At 42.2% G+C, this 19724-nt stretch overlaps 1 protein-coding gene across 1 annotated transcript in view; it reads left to right on the top strand.

Annotated features, from left to right (window-relative positions):
• The window catches only part of LOC144782772 (uncharacterized), a 391882-nt gene that overhangs the window by 192674 nt on the left and 179484 nt on the right, over positions 1-19724 (top strand). The window contains exon 3 of the mRNA XM_078662072.1: positions 3067-3120. Coding sequence (XP_078518198.1) covers positions 3067-3120 — 54 coding nt within the window. The remainder of the gene's footprint in view (positions 1-3066; positions 3121-19724) is intronic.

Genomic DNA, 19724 nt, shown 5'->3' with positions numbered 1-19724 from the left:
CTTGGCTGTTGTCAAAGTTTCCTGATGTTTTCTGAAATTTGGGACTTGGAAACCTTTTTCCAACTTTTTGGTCTGAGATCTGACTGGGGACTGGGACAAATCTGAAAAGCCAGTCAGAATATGGTGCATCACCACTAGGCCACAGATCCAGGTTGCTCATTGCTACGTTGTTCTTCTCCACAGCAGCAAATCTGATCTAGCAGGTATTTGCTGAGAAGAGGTCTGGCCTTGTGGAGCCCTCTTAAGCTACAGCTTTTTGACGTCCATTCCAGAGACTATATCCAACCAGTTCTGCCTCGCGGTCAGTCTTCAACCTCACCCTTAAACCTTACCCTTGTCCTGGTCTCAAATGGCTGCAGTTGGCGCTTAATGCTTTTTGACGCTAATTAGAACCTTAAACTTTACAAATTCATATCTCTGGTTCTACTTATTCGAATTTTGTTGTTTGTGGTGTCACTTCATTTATTAAAGCCTACTCTATTTTTTTAATTGGCTTGTGATTTTTCTTGTGTTGTGTTTTCACTTTATTACTGTTGGCGTATTGCATAACAATTTTACACATTGCCGCTAGGTTAAGCCTGACAGCTTTGTACCAAGCTATCAAAGGGTTAAGCACAGGTTTCTTTAGTGAATTATGTGGCTCTTCCTGAATAGGATTGTGATTATTACTCGAGATGGGTTCTCACCCCCCCACTAATACTCCAATTTCTTACAGTACCTTTTCTCACTAACCAGATACTCTTATGATTTATAATGTCAGAAGAAGAAACAAGTGACCTAAATGTAAAATGGTCTTGCTAACTTGTTTCTCTGGTGATTCAAACGATGTATCCATGTCACTTATGAGTAGAATGGAATGATCCATATGGCCCCTATATAGAACTGGACTCCCGTTTTTTCCACACATCTAACAGTGTGGACTTTATTTAGCATAGTCTATACATTATTAACATACATGTGCAGTTAGCAGCAATGCAATTTGGTACTCTGCTTGAACCCGAGAGAATATATTGTATAACTTATGTCCCCTTTTGGCTCTTCTAGTAGAGACACATGTTGCTGCTACCCAAGGGTGTTCCTGTTGAAAGCTAGGGAAAGGTCTATAGGTTTTCCTCTGTCATCGCCCCACTAACCCCTACCTGGTGTGGCATTTGCCATCAGACGTTTGCATACACAAAGTATCAGTTGGCAATAACCGTGATTCAGTCCTCAAGTAATCTGGCAAAAACTTGATTTTAATGTCTTTGAAACGTATAGTTATGAGTTTTTGTTTATTGACTCATGGCTAACATTTAATTTTCACCACAATTTATGCCTCTGGATATTTATGAAATTGCTGATGCATATAACTATTTAAAAAGTCGATCATAGTCTCTCTTGGCCAAGTAATATTTTTTTGGGAAGGCAGGGTTTTTTGTGTTTCAAAGATTTTTATGGTGATTTTATAGCAGAAGAATAATCGATAAAAACATATGTGATGTTGCAATGCATCAAATACTATAGTTCGTTATAGCATATGAGCAGGAAAAAAAATATATATATAATGTATTGGTGTAGAAATAAAGTAAGAGCGGGTGTTGGTCAAAGGAAGAGCATGTTGATGTGGTGAGGATAATGACAAATTGGCTTTTAGTTGGTAATGTGTGACTCAATGCCTTAGTAGTGGTAAAAACACACAAAAGGGAGTGACTCAAGAATCCAACAATTGTATTGTAGAGTTTGTTCTCTTTGTTTCTTCTCTCCTCCTTTCATGAAATACACATAGTTCAATGGTGTCAATATCAATGTACTATTCTCCAATATAAAAAAAACACGGGAGCCGTGGTATGAAGTCTCAAAACAATTCCCTTTATTATTCTTCTTAGTACATCAAAGAAACAGAAAAATAAAGGAGGCCCCCTTTCTTAACTGGTCTGAGACCAGGGGAGATAGGTATGCAGAAAACAGAAAATGTCCCTTTGTCTAAAGCAAGTTAGCAACAAATTCATACATACATAGATTATAAATCACATCACTATGTGGATAATACAAAAAGGTTAAAAAAAGATTACACTAACATACTAACATTTGTGCTAACTATTGATACAACTGTATGAAGTACAATAAACATATGTATGTTTTGTTTTTAAACAACAAAGTTTTGAATATAGTATTTTCATAAATTGTGGATCCCTTGTTCTGTCAGGATCAATAATTCTTTGTATTGTTGAAACACTTACTCAATCTACTGCCAGTCCCTCTCATATTAGTAAGTTCATTTTATGTGTGGTTGTCGTATTTGCCAAATAATAGGTGCATCTATAACATCAAACTTGGTGAATCACTTTAGTGGTCCACTTGCTTTAGACAAAGGGACATATTCTGTTTTCTGCATCAAAGAAACAGCCCAGCCAACATGTTTCGTCCTCTGAGAGCACTTCTTCAGGGTTATTGTATTTCTTTACAGCAATGTCACAAAGAAGTCGAAGTGTAAAATGGATCAGTTCTTCACAAAATTCTTAAAACATTAGTACTGCTCCTTTATTGTTGTAGGGAAATACCAGGTGACCATATATAAATATCACAGCTTAATATCTACACCCCATTGGGTTCTGTAAGCTCAGACTGGATAATACGACACGCCACCACTGTCACTGACCTTCTTTTTGACCTTAGTAGTGTTGTTGGTAGTGTGTGATGAATATATATGACGGGTTGATCCGGGATGTTTGAATGTAGAATGTTATAAGTTCACCTTCCCCGACAATGAAATGCTAGAAATGTTATAGTCCTTTTTAGTCCAGGGGGAGTAATGACCGAAGTACCTCGATTGGTGTAATGTCAAAGGAGAGAGGTTAATGATTGCTAAGAGAGTTAATTTGCCTCCTATTTGAGATGGGTCAGAGTGGTGGCATGCTTGTTTCTGTAATTTCTGATACATCACAATATAAGTAAAATTGTTCATTAAATTGTTCATAAAATGTTTTCTGTTGCCATAATATTGGTTCTTTATCAAGATTCTCTTTGACTTCATGATCTGGTCTTCCCTTGTTTTTAACATTAAGAATATTTTTTCTTCTTTTGAAGCGAAAATGCACAGTTGATTCCAGCACAGAGTCTGAATCCGATATCAACAATGAGGTATTTATATTTCTGTATCATTTAAGTCTGAATTGTCTGAAACATCTTTGCAGTGAACATTCTCACATCTGTGCATTGACCTTTATTGTTAAACCAGCTTGCATATGGTTGTCAATTGTGGTATTACAGGAACGTAAAGTCCATCTCTGATTATTACAGTTTATCCTTAAATGACATATACTACCTCTGAGATGTCGACCTAGAGTACAAACGTCTAAAATGTCCTCATTGTAAGCTGGTCAATGATTCAGTAATTGTTCAAATAGTTAATCAGGAAGCCAGAATACTACTCTGTATATGCGTCCAGGCTTTGGAACTTCTATCCAAAACCTTATGCATTATCTGGTTACCTTGAAGCCTGTGACACATTCCGTGTGCTTTTAAAACACTCTGCTAACTTCTTGAGGTAGGTCCCCAATCCACACTATATAAAATCCTTATTTAATTACACCAAATTCTCCTATAAATCATTTCTGTAGTCTTGGGTATGTTAATTGGATTTTGAGATTTGAGGGTGTATGGGAAGCAGTCTGTTCCCTTTTTATGGCGTTTAGCATTGCTATACAAATTCTAGACATGTTTCAATTCAACTCTCCTTCTGCCGTTGACCATTTTGGCTGCAGCTCTCAAACTTGCAGCAACTTATTAGAGCTGTAAAAATTCTGCTTTGAAATGGCCTTTTTATATAACTGGAAGCCGAGCTGTCAAAAGCCCATACCTGTTGTCTTTAATATTGTTTGAGTGGGCTTTGGGTCCTTCCAGTTCAATCATTTACTGGTTTGTGACCAAATCTTTCATCTATTGTTTTGAGACTATATCTGTCACATAGCTCTCAGCCCAGAGAACGTCTCTGTCACCTGATGCTGTTGACTTTTAGGGTGTAAAGTATCTTTTCCAAAGGAGTGCTTGCATTGAATTACATTAAAGTTTATTTTAGCTCTGCAGGCTTTTGTGTCGGCTGCCTGATGCCCATTTTGACCTATCACTTTCCCCTCTTGTGTACACTCCTGTTGGCACCCTCTCACTCCTCTTAATTATGTGCCTTGCTCCTCAATTCTCTTAATAGCTATCCCACTCTTTTTCCTTAGTTTTTCACTGTGTCGCTCCTTACTCCCTTTGCCCCACCACCCTTTTGTTCCTCCCTCCTGCACCTCTTTCTTGCCCCTGTGTGTTGCTCCTTGTTTCCTGTCCCTTCTCCCCTGCCTTTTACGCCCTGCCATGGGGATTCCTTCTTGATTCTTGGTAAGATGAACTTTGGCCCAAAGTACATGGCATATGTTAATGGTCCTCCAAGTGTTCCTGGGCCTGTGTTCGGGTATGCATCACCTTGTCTGCTCCATTCCCTACAGAGAGTTACTCAGCAGGGTTACCTTCTCTCACCCTTACTCTTTGTCATCACAATATAACTTTTTGTGGCTTGGAAACCGAAGTATGGCCTTCTCCAGACGTTTCAGTGAGGTGATATTGAGGACCAGCTATCTCTCTAAGCAAATGACATGCTTCTGTTTCTCCTTTAATCGTGATGAACAGACCTGAGGCTGAAGGCTGTACTAGACCTTTATTGGGAGGCATCTAGTCTTAGTGTTAACTGGGATAAATCAGGCATTGTCCTTTTATACATGAGAACTGGTGATATGCTTGACTGACCTATGCTAGAGATTCAATGTGGCCCTGTGTTGGAAAATCTACAAACTTCCCTTGAGTTTGCAACACCCTCCCTCTTGCTATTCTTGGAAGAGTTTCCTTGTTTAAAATGATTGCTATTCCAAGGCTTCTCTATATCCTACAGACCTAAACTTATGAAACTCCAGAATAGTTCTTTGATACTCATTCATACACTTTCTTATAGCTATTATGCAGCCTAGAGTCTCCCCGGACAAATGTATCCAATTTGTTTTATTGAGAACTGGGTGTCGCAGACAGCATGATTATTACTGGGCAGCTCCGCTCTGTCCCATAAGTGACAAACTCTTTGATTCTAGAGCCATCAGCCCTCCTTCCCACAGGGCTAGATTTCTTTGAAAGCTCTGCCCTGCTTGTATGGCTCTCCAGTACCTGCCTCGGTCCTTCTTGCAACTCAAGTCGCACCCAATGTCTGACCGAAAAATACATCGTTGTGTTTGGGTGGGAGGGCACACTGACACTTGAGACACCCCATGGCACTAAGCTGAAGGTTTCAGAGCATGGGACCTTATTGTGATTTTAAAATTCGGAGATGTGTGGGATGAGGGCCACATGAAGTTGTTTGAGGGTATCTGAAAAGAATATGAGCTTCACAGATTGCTGTGTTATAGTTGAAACAGGCTCTTGAGCAATGCTGAATAGATTGGACAGTACTGCCTGTGTTCAACACTCTGAAGCAAAAACAGTGTTTGACCCAATGGGTAAGTGAAGCACTTCATGAGTATACTGCTTGACTTGGGGCCATAAGAAAAGAGAGGAATTGAGAGAAGTGAAGATGTGCCATTTGTGAGTTGGGAATCCTTGCATGCTTATGTTTTATCCAATTGAAATACTTGCATGGAGTGTACTATAGTATAAAGCATATTTTGAAGATGAGTAGGACGTTACCTGGCTTGCAAGAGATGCTGCTCCAATATGAGGCATTTCATTAATATTGTCTTTAGTTACCTAACAATCCAGGAATACTGCCAGAGGGTTCGTCCACCCTTACCCGGTTCTTACGTTACCCCATTGTCTCACCCCAAAGTTATTGTTCCATGGCATCTTGGAGGGCTGGGAGGGTCCTGTAGTGCACGGTTTCCGTTGGGGAGGGGGGGGCAGAGAGGGAAGAGGGACTCTGGTTTGTTTCTACGCCAAGCAGAACATTGTTCGCTACTGGTGATCTGACAAGCCCCTACTGCTTAAGGTCTCGATGGAAGGTATATATCTCTGCTCCTAGGTTAGGGAGGCAATATATTGTGCCAAAGGATGCCCTGCAAAGCAGTGTAAAATTTGGGGGGCCTTGGGTGACTACTTCAGCCTTCCTGTTCTGTGATGTGCTTTTCCTAGCCTGTTTGTCGACTCTACAGTTGCCTTACTATGACCATACGGTGTAAACACTGTAATTGTGTACCCTCAATTTATATGTAACTAATAACTCTTAAACTGCTTGATGTTAAGAAAAACACAATTAATTATAAAAAAATATTGAAAATGCTTGTCGTATACCAATGTGACATATCTGAATGTTGGCGGACCGACACTCTGAAAACCCCCTACTGCTCCCTTTTTCCTTCCAGTCCACCAGAGGCAGCCTCCGTAGGGAGGGTACTCACCTGCTGAAATATTCATGGAAGTATTAACCACCCTGTGTGCCTTGCTTAGCTTGACTGGTTGAAGTAGAATCTTGAACATTTCTACTTCAGATCCTATAGAGGGGTAGATATTGTGTCTCGTACACCATTCCGTCCGTGTCTGGAGCCCAGGAATGTGTAATAACCCGTTGCTTCTTTCAGTATTGCTGTGAGTCTCCATCTAGACCTGCTTGAAATCTTCCAGCACCAGTGTCATAAAGTTGCTTTGAGCTTCGAGGTGGCTCCTCAAGACCAGTAGAGCAACAAGCATTTACAATGCAATAGGTCTTGCAGCATTAAAGTTTGAGTTATTGTCATTGTAAATGGTAATGTGTTGCATTAATATTTTTGTATAATGTGTAATTGGTATATAAACATTGTTTGTGAACAGTTTTTTTGGGTTATGTAAGCAAAGTGTTAGTAATATAGAGTGCTAGTCTTGCTTGTTGTAGTTATGGATGCTTAGTAGAAAGTTTTTTTGACAAGTAAAGCTAATTTTACAGTTGTGCTAGGAGCAAGAGGTAGTAAGTAATTTATTAGTTGCGAATATACTGTATTTATCTATACCTATGGATAAAGTTATTCTTTACTTTGTAAGTACATTTTCCACATTTGAATACCTTTTAAGAGTTTTATTTAAAATATATTTGTTGTAAAAACATTCATATCTTTATTGTATAGGTCAATAAACTATCTAAAGTATACATTTAACATTTAAATTGCACACATTTTTCAGTTTAGTTAAAAATCTTCAAACATTAATCGGTTTTGTAAAAGACAACATTTCACACATATTTTTAAAAAAGATTTGCAAAGTTGTAATATAGGTGATAGAGCGCGCGGGTCACCCGACCAATAATTTCGCCACTTCTGGCTTCGGGCCCATATATTTCAAATCACCATATACATTGATCTGATGACCTCACGCTCTGCTATCAGATATTTGTGAGTTCTCTTCGTTATTCCTCAGCGTACCCGACTTACCATCCACCGACACGGGTACCTATGACCACCATGGATCAGGGAGCTAGCTGTAAAAGGAAAGGCAGCAACATACAAACCCCACAATATAATATTCAATACTTTTGTAAAATGACCACGGAAAACTGGAAGTTTTAAAGTCTTTATCTAATTTAGTAAAATTCAGAAATCATCAAATTCACAGTAATTAAGCAATCGATAATCAGAATAACAGAAAGTACATAGCTGAATAGCAAATAAGTCAGAGCAACCATTTATAGACTAACGGAATCAGGACATACTTAAATGAAGGATCAGGAATTAGAACGTTTAAGATGAATCACTAAAGATGGGATAGGCTTTGATTAGGACTAGTATTCTAGAATTATTTCAAGGGAATAAGACAGGAGTTCGGGACATTCATGTAGCTATAGGAGAATCTATGAAGAGAGACACGCTATGTTTTAAGGCAAAAGTTCTTTAGACAGTTTAAGTAAGGAGGTTCTAGACCATATCAGGTAATGACAAACTGCAATGCAAAATATAATTTCTAACAGATAGGATAACATAGGAACACGTTATGGAACAAATGCAAATGAACTTTTGATTAAATGGTTGCAAAAAAAGCATGGAAAATTAACATATGCAAGGTATGTCTTTATTAAAGCAAAAGACAGAAAATATAGGAAGGTGCAGTTTCAGGAGATTCTGAGTAATATTTACCTAGACTGGTGTGAAAACCAAACCCTGGCCACGGGTCAGTTAAGGACAGGAAACCCTCAAGGAAGGATACCCCTCAAAGGACAGCAGGTGCAGAATGGACACCCAGGACAGGACAGGAAACCCTCAGATTAGGAATCAGGACAGGACCTCTCGGACAGGACCCTCAGGACAGGACCAGCACCCGCAGTTCGGAAGCAACGCCTGCGCTCCACCCTCTCTGCAGCTATCGATCAAGACCCCGATTGGGTCAGCGAACTCCCAGCAAAGTGCTCCGCCAGCACTTTAAGGTTTAGTAAAACCTTAGTCTATGGTCAAATTTCGGACAGAGTGCTCTGCAGTACTCTGTATCTTCAGTCACCTATTGAGTGCGTTGGGTCAGTGACAGGTCAGCTAAACCAGACAAGTCGGACAATTTCCCTAGGTGAACCCAGGGTAGATATACTGTTTTGGGACGGTGTACCACCCCCCGATGTTGCAAAGTGTCAGAATCCCTCAATTTGGATTGGTCCTAAGGTAGGCTTTGGGTAACACACCAATCAGAATAGACTATTTGGAGGCCTAATTTACATCTCTGGGTACCGCCTAGCAAGTTTGGGGTTCCCATGAGAAAGCCGCACAGAATACAATGAAGAGAATACATTTTGGTTACAATTGAGCATAATCATGATGCTTCTGCTCGGTGAGGTGTCCCTTTCCCAGGGTGGCTCTGGCATCAACCTTCTTTGGCCTGAATTCAATGCCATAGCAACTTCTGGCGAGTTTGCGCAGAAATACCCTCCAAGATGGACTCCCCAGCCCAGCACCCCTCAGAGTCGAGGATACATGAAAAGTAAGCGAAAACAAATTAATACATAGAAATAAATGTATGTAAACACATCATTGGGTTTGTACTTTATACTTATCATTATAAAAATATACTATGCAACTGAAATGTTAGCAACATATACACGCTCACAAGAGCATTACCACGTTATTCACGAAAGCTGTGTATTACGCATGCGCACCCTTTCCCACCAAAACTTATAACTACGTCAGGTCACGTGAGTGTGACTGACGCATGCGCAGAAGCACTTTTCAAGCGGCGGCCATGTTTTAGAGACATGGATTAGTTGTATTAGAAAACACATACGCAAGCCTCCTCTACCTCGTTTGAATATAAAAATAAAAGATTAGTAAGACGTACAATTTATTAATTGATTACACACGGGCGAGGTTCTTGACTCGAGCAAGTCGCGATGCGAAGCTTGCTCTATCAATCCCCTCTTTGATGATATTTACTATCATCACAAAAAAAATTTTTAATGGAACCAGATGCCAACTTCTCACACCTTATACATCTCTATCTCTCCCAACAACCGATTTAGCTTCTCTTTTTCATTTTTGGTAGGGTGAGAATTTTTCACCTTTTTGTATATCTGATTATTCATTTCCTCTAATTCAAGCTCATCCACACTTCGTTTCACCCCTCTTGCATTCACTTGATGCTTTCCGGTGTGTTTACGACATTTGCAACAGACAAATATGAAAAATAGGATAAGACCTATAATTCCAATTGGCATCAGTACCTTAAACAATAAGCTTTTACCTAAGCTTGCAAACCAATGACCTACATTTGAGAGACCATCTACCAGTCTCTTCCAGGCACTGTCAACCTCGAGTGGTTTGAGTTCCCGTTCCAAATTAGTAATGTTTTTCACATATCTTTTGAGCTGCACACTTTTGTCCGGAATATAAGTGCAACAATGTTGCGCCTTCAACATCCGGCAGACTCCGCCCTCTTTTGCTAATAAGGTGTCAAGAGCAAGTCTGTTCTGCAAAACCATTGATCTGATCGCAACCATTTCGGTATTGACCAGCAGAAATCCATGAGCTGTGTCAGTAGACAACACATCCACTATAGTGGACAATTTGCAAATTCTGTGAGTGTTCAGAACCACTCCCACTCCAGGTATCAGTGCACTGAAAATACTACCCATTATTTCACCTACGCTTTCTCTTTTACTACGCACTAAGCCATTAGTATTTTCACTGCTTCCAGCAACTTTGTTCACATGGTATATTTTCGGGAAGACAATGCCAAAGTAGCAGCTTCCATACCAGTGATCCGGCAATTTAAAATAAGCCTTGTCCCCACATATATAATAAATTCCAGGAAACACAGGCTCTGACCCATTTTTGAAACCCCATCCTCCAATTACCTTGTAATTATGTTCACATTCACTGGAACCAATGAAAATGTTATTATAGTAGCTAGTCTTCTCGCGGTGAAGACATAGCTTTCCTTTCTTTTCAAAATCCAGCAACAGAGCAGGACCCGCCCCACCATTTGAGGTGCCTTCCATGTTCTCAGCCCATTTTGGCGTTTTCTGTTTTTCATCATCTGCCTTTCTTTTTATTTTTATTCTCCTCTTCTCTGCCATGTTCAGGAACATCTTTTCCTGCTCACGCAAAGAACAGGTCAAGTTATCTCTGTGTGCGTCACCTATGTCTATATTACCTATAGTCAGGAAGTATTCGCCCATATAGCGAGTAACGTCACTTTTAGTATGTACAGGATTCAAGTTCCCACGTATAGGGAGTTCAGAAAAGATCACGTCATTGTTAGAGTAATAGTACTGTAACGGTCCTCTTTTGTAAAATAAGCTTGCTAAAATGCTACAGGAAATTCCATATGTTAGGGGCAGGTGATGGTATGTCACGCCTTCAGCTACAGAGGTAGGTAGCTTCATGCAGACATAGCAATCTTCAATATCCATAGTCTCTACATAGTGTATTAACAAGTTTGCGAAAACATTTAAATGCGTTTTATTCTTTAATCCATGATAATGTAGTCCTCCCTCATCTGATGCTTCTAGGTCTTGTTTTGTTTGTCTGAGTGCTCTCTCATGTTTTGCTACACTTTGTGTTGTTAGTTCTTCAGTCTCAGTATTTACAATCTCAGTAGGGTCAATATTAGTATTTTTGCTCACCGCAAAAGGAATGAAAACTGTTAGTCCTATCCAAATTAATATCACTATAACTATACTACATACACATACCTTGCAGCATGTTTTGCAACGACTGCAACTAGGTCTACCATTCACGTTTGAATCAGACATTTTGGCTCAGAAGAAGTTTTTCGACCCCTCTTTGTGTCTTTACACCAGTAGCTTACTTTGTGCAAATTCACGGTGGCTCGTCTTCTTCTTCGGCAGAGTACTCAGCGACTGGTTCTCCGTCGCTCTCGTCAGTTATATCAAGGTCTTCAAATTCCTCCAAAACGAGCGTCCATTCAGGAGACTTGTACTTTTTGTTTTGTCTTTTTATTCGATCACTCCTTCTTTTGGAAGTGTCTTCTGGTTGTTCTGCTATGCGAGCACTTCTCCTTTCTTCTGCACGTTTTTCTTCTACCGTTTTTATTCTCCGTCTCAATTTCTTTATGTATCCAGGCTCAATGTGCTTTCTTTTCTTAAGTCTTTTCGTTGGCACTGAGACTTCGTTCTCTTCTCTTGCCCTTTTATTTTCATTAGTTTGTGGCAATTCTGCTTCTTCTTCCCTTCCTATCTCACTAGTTCCAGGACTTGCATCTATTTCTTCTGCCTGGTTACTAATCTGGCCTTGTTCAGGAGAATTTTGTTTTTGCTTTTCAAATGTCTCTGTTTCTGTTTCCTGAACCCTTTCTCCTAATCCTGTCTGATCCTGTTCGAGCACTTCGTTCTCTTGATTTTCTTCCGCTCGAATCTCTTTACTAGGTCTAATCTGTCCCTTTTCGATATCAGGAGTCAGTGGAGGAGTATCGATCACTTGTTCTGTCAATGTCTGACATGCGCCTTCCTCAGTTTTGATGTGAATCTCAATACCCTGAGGCTCTTCGCCTGTGCCTTGCTTTTCCTCTCTATTCCACTCTCTACCTTTCAAAATTCGTTCGCTTGTTCGGATGGGGTCTTCGGTAAGGTCAATCAATGGTATCCACTCATCTGGCCATATGATTGTCAGCTCGTCATCAGCTACTTCTGGACCAACTTTCGGGAACTCTTCAGCAGGCTGGACTCTTGGTAGCTCGTCATCAACTACTCCTGGACCAACGTCTGCGGACCCCACAGCTTGACTGGTACTGGGCTGTACGTCGTCAAGTTACTTCTGGTCTTGCTTCTGCAGGCCCCTCTACTGGACCGTCTTCTTCTCCAGACTCTTTGTCGGGTTGTACCTTCTGGGTGTGGCTGGCGTGGATCCAATGGGGAACTCCTGCACACTTCACTGCTGTGGTCGTTACCAGGATCACTTGGCGCTTCTCTCCCCACCTCGGTTCCAGGCAGCTCGACCGAGTATGCTTCTTTATTTTGACCCAGTCTCCGGGAACCAGTTTGTGGAGAGGAGTCGTTGGATTGGCGACGGCGTCTACTCCGATCTGGCGAGAGATATAACGCACTTGGTCACCTAATCTCTTGCAGTATTCAAGCACCAAATCATCAGTAATACTCAACAATTTGCTTCCTGGTACCCATGCTTGTCTCATCACTCTTCCCATCAAGATTTCATGAGGGCTCAGGCCTGTCTTTCGGTCTGGAATACTTCGGAGTCCCATCAGAACCAGAGGCAGGGCCTTCACCCAGGTCATGCCAGATGCATCACACAATTTCGCTAGTCTTGTTTTGATAGTCCCGTTTATTTGTTCCACTACTCCAGATGCCTCTGGTCGATATGCACAGTGGAGTTTTTGCGAGATCCCAAATGCCTTACAGAGTTGGTCGATCACCTCATTCTGAAAATGTCGGCCTTTATCTGATTCAATAGTGACTGGAACCCCGAATCTAGGTATCAGTTCTTTCAGTAAACACTTGGCTACTGTCAATGCGTCACTTTGGGGAGTAGGGTAAGCTTCCACCCACTTTGAAAATAGGCAGACAATGACAAGGACATAACGCTTCCCTTCACAACGTGGCATGGTGATGAAATCAACTTGTATTCTCACAAAGGGACCCGCTGACCTCCCAATTTTCCCTAGTTCCACCATTGTTCTCTTGCCTGGGTTCATCTTTTGACATGACAGGCACCTCTGGCAGAGGGACTCTGCTACCTTCCTGAACTTTTTACTATACCAAGTCTGTTGGAATACCAGAATCATGGCGTCCCTACCAATGTGTGATCCCTCATGTATCAATCTCGCCATTGTGCCAAGCAAGTGTCTGGGTAACACAGGCATACCATTTGGGCCCAAGATGACACCATCCTCACGTCTTGGTCTACACCCGTCTTCCTTCCATTTCTCTCTCTCTTGCCATGATGCCGCCTGCTGCCATTCTCTCACTTCATCCCATGTAGGCACTTCTTCAAACACTCGAAGTTGGCAGCTGGTTCCAGGCCCCCCCCCGTTTTGGATTTATGATATATCGATCCCTGGCGCATAATTTTGCCACTCGATCCGCGAAATCATTTCCCAATGTTACAGGGTCAAAGTCCTTTTTATGGGCAACACACTTGACCACTGCCAGTTCCTTTGGTAACTGGATTGCCTCTAAAAGGTCTTGAACAACTTTTCCATTTCGAATAGGGGTACCTGATGAAGTCAGGAACTCCCTTTGTAGCCATAATTGGCCAAAGTCATGCACAACCCCAAAACAGTACTGACTGTCAGTATACACTGTTAGGCGTACGTTTTTCCCCAATTTGCAAGCTTTTATCATAGCGATCAATTCGGCTACTTGTGCAGACTTTACTTCAAATAAATAACCTGCTTCTACAATTTTCGTTAAGGAGACTACCGCATAGGCAGCACTCAGGCCTCCTTGTTCATGCCTTAGGCATGAACCATCCACAAACAATTCCATGTCATGTTTAGGCAAAGGTGTTTCTTTAATGTCTGGGCGTGGCTTTGTGCAAAACTCTGTTAAATCAATGCAGTTGTGCTCCTCTTCCTCCCCATTTTCCATATTCATTGAGTCGGGAAGCAGAGTAGCGGGGTTCAGAATGTTGCACCTGACAATGTTTATATTCGCTGCACCCACGAGAATCCTCTCGTATTTAGTCAGCCGACTAGGGGTGAGATACTGAGTTTTCGTTCTTGTTAACAAAATTACCACTCCATGTGGAACATACACAGTTACAGGATGTCCCATGACAATGGATTCACTCTGCTCTAAACTTGTGCAAGTAGCAGCTACTGCTTTCAGACATCCTGGTAATCCAGCAGCCACTGGATCCAGGGTGGCAGAGAAATATGCCACAGGCCTTCTGGTTGTGCCATGGTCTTGTGTTAGAACTGCCAACGCGCAATTATCGCGAGTGTCACAGAACAGGGCAAAATCCTTGGAATAGTCTGGCATTCCCAACGCAGGGGCTGTACACAGACAATCTCGCAATTTTGTGAAGGCTGTTAAACTTTCATCATCCCATTCTACGATATCCGGTGTTCCTCTCTTGGTCATTTTTATCAAAGGCCTAGCTAGGACTGCAAATCCCACAATCCATTGCCTGCAGTATCCTATCACTCCAAGGAACATTCTGATTTCTTTCTGAGTACGGGGTAACTGCATCTTTTGAATTATTCTTACTCTTTCTGACGTTACTTTCCTTATGCCTTTCTCTATCTGGTGCCCCAGATATTTCACTGATTTTGCACAGAACTGTAATTTTTCAGGGGCCACTTTATGTCCCTTCTCACTCAGGTGATTTAGTAGGGCAATGGTGTCAATCACACAGTCCCTATGACTTTTGGACGCCACCAAGAGGTCGTCAATGTATTGCACCAAGACAGAATTTCCAGGTAAGACCAAAGTTTCCAAGCATTTTTTCAAGATCTGATTAAAGATAGAGGGGCTCTCTGTGTACCCCTGGGGGACCCTGTTCCAGACATACACGTGACTGTTGAAGGCAAATGAGAAAAGAAATTTGCTGTCTGGATGCAAGGGAATGGAAAAGAAAGCATGACATAGGTCTATCACAGTGAACCACTCAGCATCCCAAGGAATCTGGTACAGAATCACTGCCGGGTTCGGGACAATAGGGCAGCAAGGAATCACTATCTTGTTTACCTTTCTTAGGTCCTGCACTACTCTGTACTTGCCACTAGGCTTTTTGATGCCCATAATCGGTGAGTTGCATGGGCTACTCATTACTTCCTGTATGATGTTTCCTTCTAGCAATTTTTGTATTTCCAGGGCAACACCAGCTCTCACTTCTGCATTCATTCTGTAGGGTTTGGTATTAGGGTATACTGCATTGTCCTTGATGGCTATCTGTATGGGGTCTACGTTTTTCATTAATCCTACATCTTTTCCGGTAAAGTCCCATACCTCTGGCTTCACTGTTTCTTGGAGTTCTTTGGGCAAATCCTGCATAGTCATTCGTTTAATTTCTGAGTCCGGTCTGAATAACATTAATTTATAAATGCCATCTTCATCTGGGGTCTGAATTTCAACACCCTTTGGTGTGCAAAAGATGGTACAGTTCATTTTGCACAGCAAATCACGTCCCAGTAAGTTCACTGGACTGGTGTCACAAACGACAAATCTATGCATTTCTTTAAAATTTCCAATTGAGATCTCCATGGGCTCGGTAACAGGAGTACTAATCAATTGATTAGATACACCCACTACTTGGATGGCTTCTCCCGAGAGGGGTAGGTTTGGAACGTCCACTGTTCTCACAGTAGAACGGGTAGCGCCAGTGTCCAACAGAAAAGTGACATCATTTCCGTCAACCTTTCCTTCAATGTATGGTCCGGACTGGTCTACCGGCAAGGAGGCGCCAAGTACGCACTCCTCGTCCTCCCCTCTCAGGCCCCGTCAGTACTGGTCATCACAAAGGAAGGTATCATTTAGTAAATACTGCGAAGTTGCTGTATTTCTGTTCTCATTGCTTTCCCAGACTTCTACGTCATCACCCTGCGTGGATTTTCCCTTAAATACTTGCTTTGGTGCTCGGGGCAACTGAATCGTTTTTACCTGTTGTTGTGTCTTTCTTGGTCTTTCTTTCTGCGTCTGTGGAGTTAAATCAGGTGTTTGGGAGTTATCATCCTGCAAATAGGGACACTCGTCTCGCCAGTGTCCAATTTCTCCGCACTGATGGCAGGGAAATTTCTTCTTAGCCTCCTCCCTGCTCATTTTGGGCCGGGGCTTGCCTCCACCCCCACCCCCAGGACCTTGGTTCTGAGTAGTTTTGGCCATTTTATTCAATTGTTTTTCCTGCTGTTCTGCGAGCTTCACTTGAGCCCACATAACCTTCTCCTTGAGAGCCTTTTTCTTTTCTGCCATCTCGTCCTCGCAGTACTTTGCGTACCGCAGGACCTCATCCATCTTTTTAGTATGCCAACAGATTTTGTTATCTTTTATCCACTGACAAATTTCGGGTCTTAAACCATTTACAAACCTGTAAATAAAATGTGTCATATCCTTCATCTCGATGTTGTCTATACACCTGCAACAGCCTTTCATAAAAGGAGTGCACTGTCTCGTCTCTTTCCTGTGTTGTTCTATCTATCTTGGTTCAATCAGTTTCCTTTGCTGGCACTTTTAGTTTCAAATGCTGAATTACTTGTTCATATTTTTTCATCACTTCTTTCGATGGTTCCCCTGTGTTGCCATCTCTCGGGTATTCTTCACTAGGCCAAGCTATGGCTATTTTACACTCGGTCCACAGATCTACCGGGACCACAATGTCGAAAAACCCATCCAGGTCTTTCCACAGGCATTTTTGCACCTTTACGAACCTTTCCACCTGCCTGTACCAGTCTACTGGTTTTTCGTGCAATTTGGGGAAATCGTTAGTAAAGGACACAATATCCTGTCTGGACCATGGAACGTGCACATACTTCCCACCTGGTACTTCGCGCATAGGGCATAACTGTTCTGGTTTTTCAGCTTCTTTTAGCAAAAATTCGGGAGTTGCCTGCCTAGACCTGGCCTCGTCCTTTTTCTTGGCCCATCTGGCTTTCCACCTTTCCACATCTCCCCATTTTTGCAATACAGTCAATAGTTCCTTGACCTGTGCTTTCTTCCCTGAAACATTTAAGTTTTCCAAATCTTTGTCTGAGAAATCTGCCCTATATGGTTTCTGCAGCGGTTTTGATTTTGAAATATCTATTCCCATGCTAGCAGCCGTGTCTATCAGTTTTTCATGAAGCACTCGAGTATTTCGAGTGAGACTCTTGCAGATAAACAGCATTTCGTCTTCAGAGTAGGTATTTAATCTGTCTAATCCTACGTTTCCTGCCATTAATTCCTCTATTTCTATTCTCAGCTTGTAGAGATCTAAAGGCTTCGTTGGAGACGCTTGTTTTTCAAATTCTCGACTCCATCTTTCGATTTCTTCAGGAGTCACCATTGTGACACTCTTAGTACCTGAGGTCGATTCCATCTGGATTTCCCTCGCATTAAAGGTATTCTGTCTTTTCTGTATCCTTTTCCCTGTATTTCTAACGGGCAGATCTAGTAGCGAGACCTCCGACTCGCACTCACTAGTCTGGTCATCTACAATTAAGGGCTCTGGTCTGGGCGGTGCAATGACAGGAGTAATTACGGGAGGGTTTGGACTTCCTTGACGGTCCCCGTACAACGGAACCACCGGTCCGATTGTTACTGGGATCGTTAAGGCTTCAGGACTTGCATTTAGCTGGGACATTTTCCGTATTATCTCAGCTCTCTGATTTCCTAGCGCTTCTCGCTCTTTCTCTTCTAATAACCTGTCCAAAGTGTTTCCATATAACACCTGTGGGGTTAGAATGGGAGCATAACTCGGGGCAGTGGGATGTGTCTCACTTGGTCCTCCGCCATAATTAGGTTTCTGAAACAGACTTCCTGTGCCTAGAGTTCTCGGATCTTCCTCACTCTGGGGCTGTAATAACGGGATTCCTGAACCCACGGACCTCACCTCTCCTCCATAAGGGGGACGAGGGAAAAAATCTCCTTCACGTGAATATCTTGTTTCCCCATCCACGGGTCTCCTGGGGTAAATACTTCTGGTTTCTATGGGTCCCAGATTCTCAGTATAAGGAGGAACTAGATAATCCCCTCCTACACTTGCGGACCTGACCTCCTCCCTTTGTAGGGGTCTCCGGGGAATATCTCCTGCACTCAAAGGTCGGTGTCCCTCATTATAAGGAGGCGGACTTCTCATGCACATGTCATCTAACAATTCGTCATCTGACTCTCCCAGGGGCCCCCAATGTTTAGTCTTTTCTGTTCTTTTTCCCCCCCCAGGAGGATCTTCTGCTGGCATCATGGGAAACAGACCCTCAACAATCATGCTCTGTCTCCACTGTTTCATTTTTTTGTCTCGTGATTCTTGTTTCAGTTTTGGGTAATACTTTGTCAGCCCTTTGTCCATTCGGGGCTTTTCTCTTTGGAAAGCCTCAATCTCCCATTCCTCTAATGCCTCATACTGCGTTAGTCTCGGTCTGGGATGTAATTCATTCATTCGGGTTCTTAAGTTGAACAAGATCCTACCATTAAAGGTACCTTCCAACGGAAAGGCCATTATTCCGTCATCTTGTGTGTATTTTACCCAATTTTCCAACCACACACACGTATTGTACCCTCTGTCAAACATCATGAAAGAGGCGGGAGTATTTGGTGGTGGAATAACAATGCCCTCTCTAGTTTTAATCGGCTTGTCCTTTTTGAAGTAATTCTTTACCTTATTTACAAGGGACATTTTTCGCTTATTTCCGTACATAATATCGTATCTATTAGCTTTCCACTGATCCCTTTCAAACCCTTGGTTTCTTGGATCGGGTCTAGTCTCTGGAGAATACGAGTGCCACATACGATTTATACGCTTAACTTTGTTTACAAATTACCTCCAATCAGAATGCGTCTTGGAATTCCACGCGACCAATGGGGTGCACGCGTTAAAATATTTTCGGCCAATGGGTGCGCGGCCTTTTCGCGAGACAGTTCTCACGCTTCGGCGCTCACCCCTCCTTCACAATTCCAGCCCCGCTACCCGCCCGCTGTATCTACCAATCCCAGCGCGGCACGGAGTGACGTCAGAGACGCTTCGCGACTGACTCCCTCCCTTCACAAGGTAACGGAAACTTTCTTTCTTTCTAAAGTGCTTAGTGCTTGGTTATTTTACAACGAATACACATTCGCCACAGTGCTCAAGTGTCTAGACAGGAGAGAGTTGTTTTACTGCAAGTAAACTACTTCCATTTACTTTTCACACACTGCGGGTAGATCTCTTCCGCCTACCCTTCACTCTAGCGTCAGTGAACCTGTTACTTCCCTAGACCCATCCACTCTTTCCGGGATATATCCGAGTCTAAGGTTTCCCAGCGGACCCCTTTGCTTTCACTCAAGCTCCGACGAACCTGCTACTCTTCCGATGTGACCCTCGCTAGGTTACGCCACTATTGGAATTTTGCCAATGAACCTCGTTACTAACATTTATTCACACATGTATTCAGAAAAAACCCTAGTTAGCGCTTCTGGTTTTCTACCTAACCTGCACCTAACTTTCCTTGAGCCTGCGACCTCAAGGCAATGGATTCTATTCACCACTTGCCTATTCAATTCCCCGGGGAGTTCTGACAACACTTAACGATGCATTTTACATACGCATGGATTAATACATATAACAATATAAGAACAAGAATAACAATTTTAAAACAATTCATAAATTTCAAAAGCAGCTCATTCTCAAGAGAGT

The sequence above is a fragment of the Lissotriton helveticus genome, chromosome 9 (assembly GCF_964261635.1).
Source record: "Lissotriton helveticus chromosome 9, aLisHel1.1, whole genome shotgun sequence".
In the NCBI taxonomy this organism is placed as follows: domain Eukaryota; kingdom Metazoa; phylum Chordata; class Amphibia; order Caudata; family Salamandridae; genus Lissotriton; species Lissotriton helveticus.
Note: the sequence above shows the minus strand (reverse complement) of the source record. Positions and strands in the feature narration are given on the sequence as shown.